This window comes from Bubalus kerabau, chromosome 7 (genome assembly GCF_029407905.1).
Source record: "Bubalus kerabau isolate K-KA32 ecotype Philippines breed swamp buffalo chromosome 7, PCC_UOA_SB_1v2, whole genome shotgun sequence".
Taxonomy (NCBI): Eukaryota; Metazoa; Chordata; class Mammalia; order Artiodactyla; family Bovidae; genus Bubalus; species Bubalus kerabau.
Genome location: NC_073630.1, coordinates 103,841,633 through 103,854,635, shown reverse-complemented (window position 1 = coordinate 103,854,635; position 13,003 = coordinate 103,841,633). Strand labels below are relative to the sequence as shown.

Here is a 13,003-nt window from a genome sequence, read left to right as displayed (position 1 = left end):
TCTTTCAAAATAGCTTCTAGTACATCTATTCATTTACCTAAAGTCCTTCAGTCATTAACTGTTTCTTACCTCTGTTCCTGTGTTAAATCTTCTTAGTTATTGTTATATGACCCTGGATTTCTTAAGACAAGTAAATTTTTTTTAAGATAAGAGAGGGCAAGTCTCTTTTGAAATGCCTCCAGTCCCAGAAGTCATGGGAGGTAACTGTGTTTTAAACTAGTACATGTATCGTACAGACAAAAATTTGAAAATTTTATTTCCTGAAGTATTTCTGTATCTTAATTGTCTAGATGCACTCTAATTTGAACTTTTAACTAAATAGATTTTTCTTCTTAACTTAGAAGAGAGTTTTCAAATGTTTCTCCATTTTTTATTATATTAATATAAAGGTCAAAAATATCATTTGGCAGCAGGCAATCATCCTTTTTAATGATAAAACTTCTAAATATGATGTAAAAACTATTATAAATGTCAACTGATTTTCAACACTTCCTGTACTACTCTTTGTTTACTATTTAGAGGTATCGCTTCCCTAGTCAATTGGAATCTTCTATTTGCTTTCAGAATGTGTACCATTTATCTTACCATATTTTATAAATATACTAAAATTTAATGTTTCATTAAATACCAGTTAAGAATGAAGTTTTCTTAAGCAGTTGACGTAAGTTATATACACACACACACATATATTTATTCAGTTCTTTATTTTCTTTGTTTTTACAGAAAAAGAATGTCTATCTACGTGTGTTCAGAATATGCAGCAGTCAGATGACCTGTCTCCCCTAGAAATTGTTGAGATGTTTGCTGGGCTTTCTTGTTTCCTCAAAGATTCCAGTGATGTTTCCCAAACTCTTCTGGATGATTTTCGGATATGGCAAGGATATAATTTCCTTTGTGATCTCTTGCTTAGGTAAAACCCCACAATATAAGAATGTATTTTAATTGTCTACTCAGTCTTCTCATCAAAGGAAGTAAAGTAGTTTGGGCTATAGGGAAAAAGAAATCAGCCAATCACTTATGTAAGGTATACTTTATACTCTTAGCTTTAATCACTTCTTTTTTTTATTCCTATTCTGTCAAGAGAGTACAAAGAGTGAATTTAGAGTTAAATTGGAAAATGTAGGTTGCACACGTGGATTCAGTGGTTAGATGTAAAGAAGAAATCTGCTCTTCCTTAGCAGCTGAGGGAGAAGAGTTTGGACGAACTAATTAACATCTTCCTGAAGTGTAAACTCTTTGTGCTTAATTATATTTTTGGTTTTCCTTAATGGTAATATCAATGCTATCGAGCTATTAAAACAGTTAGCAGCAAGAATAATTTTGCAGAATGAATGAGATGCTGAAAATGTATATATAAAGCATAGTAGTCTGAAGCTACTTAGCAGCAGCAATCTAAAAGTGTTTTACTAGGCTTCTTTTTCATCCCAGATGTTCCTTGCATATACTGGAAAAACAGCTGGTTACAAGTTTATTAGGAAGAGGATATTCATGCTAGTTGTTCCCAGGCCATTAATCAGTTTTAAGTTGTTTGATTTACTGTAAACCACCACTGTTTTGTAAACTTTTAAGTTCTAACACCAGTGTGACCTAGTTGCTGTTACTTAATAGTAGGCAACCCCTAAGAATATAATTTTGCACATATATCCTAATTTACAAATGAAGACATGTGAAAGTTTATGAAATAACTATTTAATATTACTAATTAATGCTGTCCTTTGAGAATTCAAGAGTCTTAAAAATGTTGGTAACTTGTTGCAATAATTTCAATGTATGTTTATTGATCCTAAAGATACAATTCTAAATGCAAACAAAGTTTTATGTGCATTAGTGCTCCTGAATTCTGATAGCTACTAGCTGTCCCACTCTCCACGTCTGTGGTTGATTCTCCATGGCCATTAAAAAGCATATCTATGACGAGTTTATACTGACATGGAGAAGCATGTGCAGAACACTAATTAATGAAAAAAACAGGTTACAGCATTCTTTGTATAGTATAAAAATATTTATTATTAAAACATAACTTTCACATTAAGACAAGACAAGTTTAAAGGAATTAAGTTTGTTTTAAAAATTTGTTAGACTCTCAGAACTGTATTTAAATGTACTCTAATGCCAGTATTTGAGTTAATTAATGAAATGCAGATGCAGTCTTACAAGTCTTCCCCTAGAATTCATTGTTTAAAACTATTAATGGAGAAAACGTCTTAGGAAAGAAATGGTTAATAAGGTTTTTGGTTGTAAACAGTGAAACTTATAACCTTAGAGCCTTAGGGAACTTAAAAGATATTTAATCTAATCCTTTTATATTAAGACACTTTCTACCAAAGATTAATGATTTACCTAAAATAATACTGTTAATGGCAGAATCAAAATTTATCTGGTGTTCTGACTATTGGCATAATTTCTTTCAAATACACCATCATATCTCATAATTAAATTTATAGCTTTATAAAAATATCATGTGTTTATATAGGAAAAAATATAAGAAGAAACTTCTTGTAGTAGTCTGTACATTTATTTATTGCATATAAAATAGAAATTTTCTTTCTGTATTAAATTTTAAAATACAACACAAGAGAAAACATATTTGCTAAATCATACTTTTCCTAGATTGGAACAAGCAAAAGAGGCAGAATCCAAAGATGCCTTGAAAGATCTGGTTAATCTGATAACTTCCCTAACAACATATGGTGTCAATGAACTAAAACCAGCTGGTATTACCACAGGGGCACCCTTTTTATTGCCTGGATTTGCAGTACCTCAGCCTGCGGGCAAAGGTGAGTCTCCCCCCACCCACCCGCCCCATTCTGAGCCACTCAAAAGAAATAAGGAAAGAATAAATGTATCCAACGGATTGCTCTTTATTTATGTTACTTATATAAAGGTAATATGCTGTTTTTCATTAAGGTTGGTCCTTTTTATGGTATAATTTCTTGAATGCCAGTCTTTAGCAGATAAAATACTTGAAAATAATATGAAAATATCATAAAAACAATGAAATTTATATTTTAGTATTTCATTTTAATATTCAAACAGTTTAATAATTCAAACATGCCTCTGTTGAATGTTGGCACCCCACACATTTCCGCTTTATGTGCATGGAACTCGAGTGACTCTCTCTATGCCTGTCTCTATAAGATGTATATATAGAAAGCACAGGTGCAAACAGTTGGTATTTTACTAAGGAAACCTAAGTACAGAGAAGTTACATTACATACTTTCAGGTCAGAGAATACATTTTATAGTTCAGATTTCCTAGCTTTGGCTTTTCTCACCTAGTAATCTACTAACAAAACTTATTGCATATTAATAACATTTAATTATGTAAGAGTACAAGTTTTATAGTTTATGTAATTTTTTAAATGCATGCTAACCATTCTGAGCTTCCCTGGTTGCTCAAAGGTTAAAGCGTCTGCCTGCAATGCGGGAGAGCTGGGTTTGATCCCTGGGTCGGGAAGATCCCCTGGAGAAGGAAATGGCAACACACTCCATACTCTTGCCTGGAGAATCCCATGGACGGAGGAGCCTGGTGGGCTACAGTCCACGGGGTCACAGAGTCGGACACGACTGAGCGACTTCATTTTCACTTTCCCATTCTGAAAGAATGTGAACCCACAGGCTTCTAATAGTTCTTTTCACATTATTGTTACATACTAAATATGCAATACTGTGGTGATATTTGCATGTAAAATTTAGCCAGAAAATATCATCATATCTGGTTATTTCAATTTCACAGCACATTATCTATGTATTTTATAATGTAGAACCCAGCAGTTATAAATTCTTAAGCCTATGAGAATAAATTGATATACTAGAATACACTAAATTTAATTTACTGGAGCAAATTGTATTGAAAAGTCATGACTTAAATTGAAGTTGTCGTACTAACTTCCATAAGATGTGCCCTCCGTTTATAGTTTATACAGAACTTCTTAAATAAATAAAATCTAGGAGTATTTTACAGAGCTGTTCAATATTTTATTTAATATTAAGGAACAATATTAAATTAATGCTTCTAATTTATAGACTCGAGCTTAAATATTCCACAGTTAACTCTTTCTGTGCATTCATCTAAACATAGCTCAGTAATATAATTTTTATTTTAGGTTTCATTATTTTATTTGGTTAATCAATCTGATTGTGACACTGAGATAATATTTAGTTACACAGTAGTGTAATTTTGTAATGAGAGAATTAATGCAGCTAAATTAACCTTCCTCATATTTCTGCCTGATTTTATCTCATCTGTAACAGGGATAATTCACATATAACCTAGCACCTCTAGGGATTATTTTGAGAATTCAGCGACATATGTCTATGAAAACAAGATCAACTAGAAGGGACGTTGCCCTGAGTCAAAACCCAGGTTACCCATAAGTGGCATAACCTTTCTAAATATCAGCTTCTTCAGAAACATAGATGTAATATTCTCTAAAATGAATAGATCAAATTGGATCATTCTGAGTTTCATTTATGACTCAAAATTATCTTTTTTATGGCTTGTTTAGACTCAAGGAGATATTAATGGTTTTATTTCACATAAAGAGATTATGAAATATGGGGGGTTTTTGCCAGCAGTATTGAGGTATAATTTGCATATATTAAAATGTATCCTTTTCAAGTGTTGGGTTTGAGTTTAGGTAAATATTTGTGGTTGTGCAGTCACCACCATGATCATGATAGGGAATATTCCATCCATCTAAATCTGATGCTGGGAAAGATTGAAGGCAGGAGAAGGAGAAGACAGAGGATGAGATGGTTGGATGGCATCACCGACTCTGTGGACATGAGTTTGAGTAAGCTCCGGGAGTTGGTGATGGACAGGGAAGCCTGGCGTGCTGCAGTCCATGGGGTCGCAAAGAGTTGGACACGACTGATTGAACTGACTGAACTAATCCATCTAAAAGTTTCCTTGTTCCATTTTATATTCAGTCCCCTCTCATCACCCCCTTACCCTGGTAACCACTGATCTACTTTGGTTTTGCTGTTTCTAGAATTACGTAAACTAGACTCCTAAATTACGTAGTTTCGTGTATCTGACTTTAGTATTTCTCCATGTTATTGGATATATCTGAAGCTCTTTTTTAATACTGGATAGTATATCATTGTTTAAATATCCTGCAGTTGTTTATCCATTCACCAGTTGATGATGTTTATTTAACTATAATGAATAAAGTGTTAGGAACATTTGTATAAAACTTTTAAGTCTTTGTGTGGACATACATTTTCATTTCTTTGGGGTGGTAACCAAGCAGTGGAATTGCTGATTCATATGGTAAATATATGTTTAACTCTATGAGAAACTGCCAAACTGTTTTCTAAAGTGGCTGTCCCATTTTGCATTCACATCAGCTATGTAATGAGAATTTGTTTTATAGTCTCAAAAACAGTTGGTGGTGTTAACCTTAATTTTAGATATTTGAGTATGTAATAGTATATGTTGGGTTTTGGGTTTTTTTTTTTTACTTTTTTCTAAATTATTTCAAGCTTTTTTCATATTCCTATTTGCTGTCTGTGTCTCGACTTTGGTTCAGATCTCTGTGTCCAGTGTTTGATAGCTTTGTTGGTTTTATTGGAATTTTTAGAGTTCTTTAGATATTCTGGATAAGTCCTAAGTATGTTCTCTTAATCTTGACATGCCTTTTCTTTTCTTGGTAGTATCTTTGAAGACCAAAAGTTTTAAATTTGATGAAGTCCAGTTTAGCACTTTTGAAATACTTTATGGGTTTTGCCTCATATTTAAGAAATCTTACTTAACCCACATTCACAATTATCTACTCCTGGTTTCTTCTAGGAGTTTCACATTTTTAACTCTTACGTTAAAGTCTGTGATACATTCTAAGTTAATTTTTGTATATGGCTGGAAGTAAGGTTTATTTGTTTTCCCAGTACAGATATGCACATGTGCTAGGACTCTTTGTCGAAAAGATTGTATAACTATTTATCTGGAACTCTTCTCAATTCTGCTGCGTTAATGTGTCTGTCCTGAAGCCAACGCTGCTTCAGTTTTGGTTGCCATATCTTTAAAGTCTTGAAATGGAATCATTTAAGTTGTCCAAGTTTGTTCTTCCTTTTCAAAATTATTTTGGCTATTCTAGGTCTTCTGAACTTCCACATAAATTTAGTAATCTTTGTGTTGATTATTGAAAACAGAAAAAGCCTGCTGAGATATTTATTGGGAAGTACATTGAACCTGTAGACAAATATGGGGAGAATTGGCATCTTAACAACATTGCATCATCCAATTCATGAGTATACAGCTTTTCACTTATTTAGGTCCTGGTATTTTCTCTTAGCAATGTTTTATAAATGTCCATTGTAAAGAACTTTCCTTCTTGTTCTTAAATTTATTCCTAAATATTTTTTTTTATAATGTAGATAAAACTTTCTGTTACTTCATTTTGGATTGCGTGTTGTTAGTTTATAGAGGAGATGACGGTCTTTTCACAGGAATGGAAATGAGGAAATATGGTTGTGACAGTGCTGTTTTATGTAACATTGGCAGAATGAAGCAAGGATGGTCATTTACAAATTTTAACTCTTTGGTTTGGACTGTTTGTAAGTAGGAGCTGTGTATATTCTGATATCAGTTCAGTTCAGTTGCTCAGTCATGTCTGACTCTTTGCGACCCCATGAATCGCAGCACGCCAGGCCTCCCTGTCCATCACCAACTCCCGGAGTTCACTCAGACTCACGTCCATCGAGTCAGTGATGCCATCCAGCCATCTCATCCTCTGTCGTCCCTTTCTCCTCCTGCACCCGATCCCTCCCAGCAAGAGTCTTTTCCAATGAGTCAACTCTTCGCATGAGGTGGCCAAAGTACTGGAGTTTCAGCTTTAGCATCATTCCTTCCAAAGAAATCCCAGGGCTGATCTCCTTCAGAATGGACTGGTTGGATGTCCTTGCAGTCCAAGGGACTCTCAAGAGTCTTCTTCAACACCACAGTTCAAAAGCCTCAATTCTTCAGCGCTCAGCCTTCTTCACAGTCCAACTCTCACATCCATACATGACCACAGGAAAAACCATAGCCTTGACTAGGCGGACCTTTGTTGGCAAAGTAATGTCTCTGCTTTTGAATATGCTGTCTAGGTTGGTCATAACTTTCCTTCCAAGGAGTAAGCTTCTTTTAATTTCATGGCTGCAGTCACCATCTGCAGTGATTTTGGAGCCCCCAAAAATAAAGTCTGACACTGTTTCCATTGTTTCCCCATTTATTTCCCATGAAGTGGTGGGACCGGATGCCATGATCTTCATTTTCTGAATGTTGAGCTTTAAACCAACTTTTTCACTCTCCACTTTCACTTTCATCAAGAGGCTTTTGAGTTCCTCTTCACTTTCTGCCATAAGGGTGGTGTCATCTGCATATCTGAGGTTATTGATATTTCTCCCGGTAATCTTGATTCCAGCTTGTGTTTCTTCCAGTCCAGCGTTTCTCATGATGTACTCTGCATAGAAGTTAAATAAGCACGGTGACAGTATACAGCCTTGATGTATTCCTTTTCCTATTTGGAACCAGTCTGTTGTTCCATGTCCAGTTCTAAGTGTTGCTTCCTGACCTGCATACAAATTTCTCAAGAGGCAGATCAGGTGGTCTGGTATTCCCATCTCTTTCAGAATTTTCCACAGTTTATTGTGATCCACACAGTCAAAGGCTTTGGCATAGTCAATAAAGCAGAAATAGATGTTTTTCTGGAACTCTCTTGCTTTTTCCATGATCCAGCGGATGTTGGCAATTTGATCTCTGGTTCCTCTGCCTTTTCTAAAACCAGCTTGAACATCTGGAAGTTCACAGTTCACGTATTGCTGAAGCCTGGCTTGGAGAATTTTGAGCAGTACTTTGCTAGTGTGTGAGATGAGTGCAATTGTGCGGTAGTTTGAACATTCTTTGGCATTGCCTTTCTTTGGGATTGGAATGAAAACTGACCTTTTCCAGTCCTGTGGCCACTGCTGAGTTTTCAAATTTGCTGGCATATTGATATAGTTGATACTATTTATCTTACTTTTTGTCCATTATTTCTTCAGGCTACTTTGGGGCATGCTTTCTTCAACTTCACTGGTTTCCCTTTCATTATTTATGAAAAGAAAATTCCTGTTACCAAGGACTTTTTACCCATTCAGTGATAATTACTTTTAAAAGAGAAAACATGAATATACCTACCTTATGTTGCTGTATACATGGATACAATTTAGCTACCTTATTTTTATTGCTGATTTTAGATCAAGTGAAACAATATAGAAATATAAAATTTAAAAGAAAAAAGTAAACTGAGTTATTAGTGAAGTTGGTAAATGTATCTGTTTGTGTAAAAGCTTAAAAATGATTCCTGTTTCTATATAGTAGAAGCTTTATAAACCTTTTTATCCTCACCAGCCGATAGATTTTTTTTTCAAAAGAAGAAAATCAAAGAAAAATGGAGTAGTCCTGTTTAGTAACCACTCCATGGTGGTTTTTTTTTTTTTACCTTTACTATGCTAGTAACATCTTTGCAAGGTTGTACTCTGTAATTCAGAACTCTCTATAGCTTCCACATTTGTTCCCTAAACACAGTGTTTTAAATACATGTTTTAATAGAGAATATGTCTCTTCATAAAAAAAGACCATACCTATCTTTTTCAGCACTCTTCTGTAACTTCACCATTACAAATGTTTTCTCATAACACATCAATTCTCATGACATATTAGGCAATGTAAAAGGATAATGTATTTTTCCTTTTCTTCATTTTTGTTCACACTAGTAACCAAAGTGTCCTGCATTGTTCATCACAGGATTACTTTGAAGGGATTTTTATCTATGCTGGTTCTATCATGGATGCAGATGTGGCCAGGGCTCATGTTCAGTTGGCTTGCAGGAGTAGAACCCGGAGGATTGTTTACAGCCAGGCACCATTCTGATTGGTCACTGACATGTATAATTTGTTCGTTATTTTATGTCTTATACTTCCTAAACGTTTGTTAGTTTTCTTCCTCTGGTAACAGCCCTATTGCCACCACCTTAGTTGAGGCTCTAGAGATTACTCACCTGGATTACCATAGGTGTCTTTTTGTTTGTTAATAATTCACTTATTTGGCTGCATTGGGTCTTAATTGCATCTTGTGGATCTTCATTTAAGGCACATAGACTCTCTGGTCGTGAGCTCAGGCTTAGTTGTTCCATAGTATATGGGACCCTAGTTCTGCAACCAGGGAATGAACCCATCTCCCCTGCATTGAAAGGTGGATTCTTAACCACTGGACCACTAGGGAGATCTCTTTTAAGTATCATTTTTTTTTTTCTTTCAAATTTTATTTATTTATTTATTTTTTATTTGAAGGATAATTGCTTTACAGCATGCATTGGTTTCTACCAAACATCAACATGAATCAGCCATAACTGGGACTCGGTAACAACCTAGAGGGGTGGGATAGGGAAGGAGGTGGGAGAGATGTTTATATAGGTGTCTTTTTAACTGCTGACCTTTCTATTCATTTCTGTTCCTCAGCACTATCCTCTCAGTGTTGCGTGGAATCGTAACTCCCGTGACCTGGAATCTGAAAAACAGTATTCAGTGTGTTTACTAAATGAGTGTCTGCATTTCTTTATTCTTATTTCATTTTGCATTTTGCTTATGCTTGTACCATTTAGGCTCTTTTTTCAAACATAAACTTTTACATTTTACATTAGATTCTGAATATAGGAAAGCTCTGTTCTTTCTTATATATACCCTTATTTTTCTAAACCTAGAATAATTCATTTCTTTTGTTTCTGCTTGTATAGGCTTGAGAGTAATGAGACGGTGATTGTCATTTTTTGTAATGACTTCCTTACTTTACTCTTATTTTAGTTATTTGTGTGCCAAATAGATTTTAATCAGCTAATGCAAATTTTGAAACTTATACAGGATGCATCTGTTTAATTAAATTATTAGAGCACATATGTGTCAATATTTAAGGGATTTTCTTATCTTATATAGAGCAGCCTTTTTAATCATCCTTTAGATCTAAGTATTCTCCCTTTCTCAAATTAAATATTGTAGTAATTTAATGGCTATGACAGTCCTAAATAGCTACTCCTGATATCATCAGCATTTAATATAAACTTCAAATTTGTATGCCACTAGTTTTGGAATTATAATTCAGTCATTCCTTTAGATATTTTTCCTGATAGAAAGCCATATTATTAGATTCTGTTTAGTTTCATTGTATATGTGCTGCGTGCTTAATAGCTAAGTTGGGTCTGATTCTTTGTGACCCATGGACTGTGGCCCTCCAGGCTCCTCTGTTCATGGAATTCTCCAGGCAAGAATGCTACAGTGGGTAACCATTCCCTTCTCCAGGGGATCTTCTGACCCAGAGATCAAACCTGGGTCTCCTGAATTGCAGGCAGACTCTTTATCGTCTGAGCCACCAGGGAAGCCCGTTTGAGGTTGGTTGGTAATGTGCCTTATCTTTTGTCAGTGACAACTTAAAATTAGGTTTTAAAGAAAAAAACAGATAATGAAAATGAAACTTGAAAAGATCCAATTTTTTCACATTACATCAAGTTCATCTCCTTTAAACTCTTTTCTTAAAGGTGAGAATTGATATTGTCACATAGCTAAAAGATGCAAAATATTGATTAGAGGTATTCTTTAACCTTATTTGTCACATGTAGTCAGATTTTTGCATTTGTATGTTCATCATTCTAAGCTTGGTTTTTAACTACCTGCAGGTAATAAAAAGTTAGCGATATCCTTAATAAGAACAAGCATAAAATTAATAAGGAACTGGAAATAAAGATTTGGCATTTGCCACATATGGAATAAGTTTATATGTTATAAACAAACAGAAAGTTAAAAAATATATATATTCTGAAGAGATTTTTTAATCTTTGCCTTTTCAGATAATGTCCAAGCCACAATGTCTGAGCAGTCTTTCTAACCCCTTTTATTATTTTTCCTAGTTCTGTGTTCATCGTCTTTCAAAAATCCATCTTATTCTGTAAGGCACTGTGTTAATATTTTGATCACTCTTGCAAATGCTGTATATTCCTAATGGTTGTGAACCTGAGGACAATTTTTGTAGGCAAAGGCTTGGTTTCATTTGCCTTGTATACTTTCTATGTTAATTTATTTACAGGTATTTTCAGTGATTTGCCTTATAAGAGCTATTGTATATATATATATTTTTCCAGCTGATGTGTTTGAAAATCAGGTATTTATAAATATAGCTAGTAGCTGGCCATAAATTGCTTTAACAAATGTATATGTAAGGAAATTGTACTTGTGGCTTGAAACAATTTCCAAATTAAAATTTATGAAAGCTGTAGTGTTGTAATTAAAAATGGAAAGCTGTAACTCAAGGATATTTTCCCCTTCAGTTTCCTGCTGCCATTCTTGCTTTTCTCTTCAGCCTAAAAGTCTTTTCAGATTGAGAGGTAACTGTCCTTATGGTCAAGGACAATGTTACAGATAGTAAAAAGCAACACTCCTGCACATTTCCAAACTCTGAAGCCTAGACCTATATAATTTGCTTTATTCTTTTGAAAACCGTCTGATGTTTCAGTGTATACTCTTCTGGAATCAGAATATTGATAATACTGCATTAAAAGCTTAATCAATATTATTCATTTTTAATTAAATGACTGAACCTGATGAAGAAAAAGAAGACCTTTTGTGAAAACAGGAAGTGTTCTTAGTGAATAGATGATAAATATTACAGTTCATCATCTGCTTAAATAGATTACTTTGCCATGATGAAAATATCATATAACACCTACTTTTGTGTTCTGGTTTTCTACTTTAGGTCACAGTGTGAGAAACATCCAGGCCTTTGCAGTTCTTCAGAATGCATTTTTAAAAGCAAAAACCAACTTCCTCGCCCACATCATTCTCGATGCCATCACAAATATTTACATGGCCGACAACGCCAACTATTTCATCCTCGAATCACAGCACACACTGTCACAGTTTGCAGAAAAAATTTCTAAACTCCCAGAAGTACAAAACAAGTACTTCGAGATGTTGGAGTTTGTTGTTTTTAGCTTAAATTATATCCCTTGTAAAGAACTTATTAGTGTTAGCATCCTCTTAAAGTCTAGCTCTTCTTATCACTGTAGCATTATCGCAATGAAAACACTTCTTAAGTTTACACGACATGACTACATATTTAAAGATGTGTTCAGGGAGGTGGGCCTTTTGGAGGTCATGGTAAACCTTTTGCACAAATATGCTGCCCTCTTGAAGGATCCAACTCAGGCACTAAATGAACAAGGTAAAGCATTTTCCCTACTTTTAATTCTCTTTGGCAGAGGAGTTTGGGCAGGGTGTTTTGTTCATGTTTTGTCTTTCATTTGGTTATGGATTTGAATTACTTGATAATGTGCATAATTGTGACATCCTTGTGAATATTTCCCACAAGTTAAAATTTGTTCACTCAACCTCTGTTAGAGAATTAGGAAAAGGCAGGGGAGGAGACAAATATGTCATGGTGGAAGAGAATTTAAGGTAAAACTGAGGAAACCATTTATGATCCACATAATTAGTGTCTTCTACTTTGTTAGGGAAAAACAGAAAGCTTCTAGAAACAATTGGGATGTTCAGGTGCCTCAAAGTGTTTATTAATTATAGACAGCACATTAGTTTAGTATATCTTTTTAGTGATATTTATGCACATATATATTAAGTACCTTAAATTTGATGTTCTTTGTTCTTTCTGATAAAAACATAGTAGTGTCTGGCACTTAGTATTAAATGTGTTGAATGAATTAAATTGAATAAACAGTACTACTTACAAACTTTTTTTTCCTCTTTGGTGTATTAAAACCTAGCATTCTTCTTTGTTGACACTTCTTTGATTAGGAAAGCATTTGTGAGAAGGATACATTTTACTTTGTCATTTTTCCTTTTAGTATTTTTTAGATAACTGTAGCTTTCTAGCCATACCAAAATAACATCTATAAACATTGACTTTACTTTTGGTAGCTGGTAGTTTAGGCATATGTATCATTTTTTTAAAAGTTATATTGAGTCAGCCCAAAAGTTTGTT

The 13,003-nt window shown here is 34.3% G+C and overlaps 1 protein-coding gene across 8 annotated transcripts in view; it reads left to right on the top strand.

Moving 5' to 3' along the window:
* Positions 1-13,003, top strand: part of WDFY3 (WD repeat and FYVE domain containing 3) — a 285,583-nt gene that overhangs the window by 126,084 nt on the left and 146,496 nt on the right. For all 8 annotated transcript variants that reach the window (XM_055588993.1, XM_055588991.1, XM_055588987.1 and 5 more), the window contains 3 exons: positions 724-910; positions 2,611-2,777; positions 11,762-12,229. In XM_055588993.1, coding sequence (XP_055444968.1) covers positions 724-910; positions 2,611-2,777; positions 11,762-12,229 — 822 coding nt within the window. The remainder of the gene's footprint in view (positions 1-723; positions 911-2,610; positions 2,778-11,761; positions 12,230-13,003) is intronic.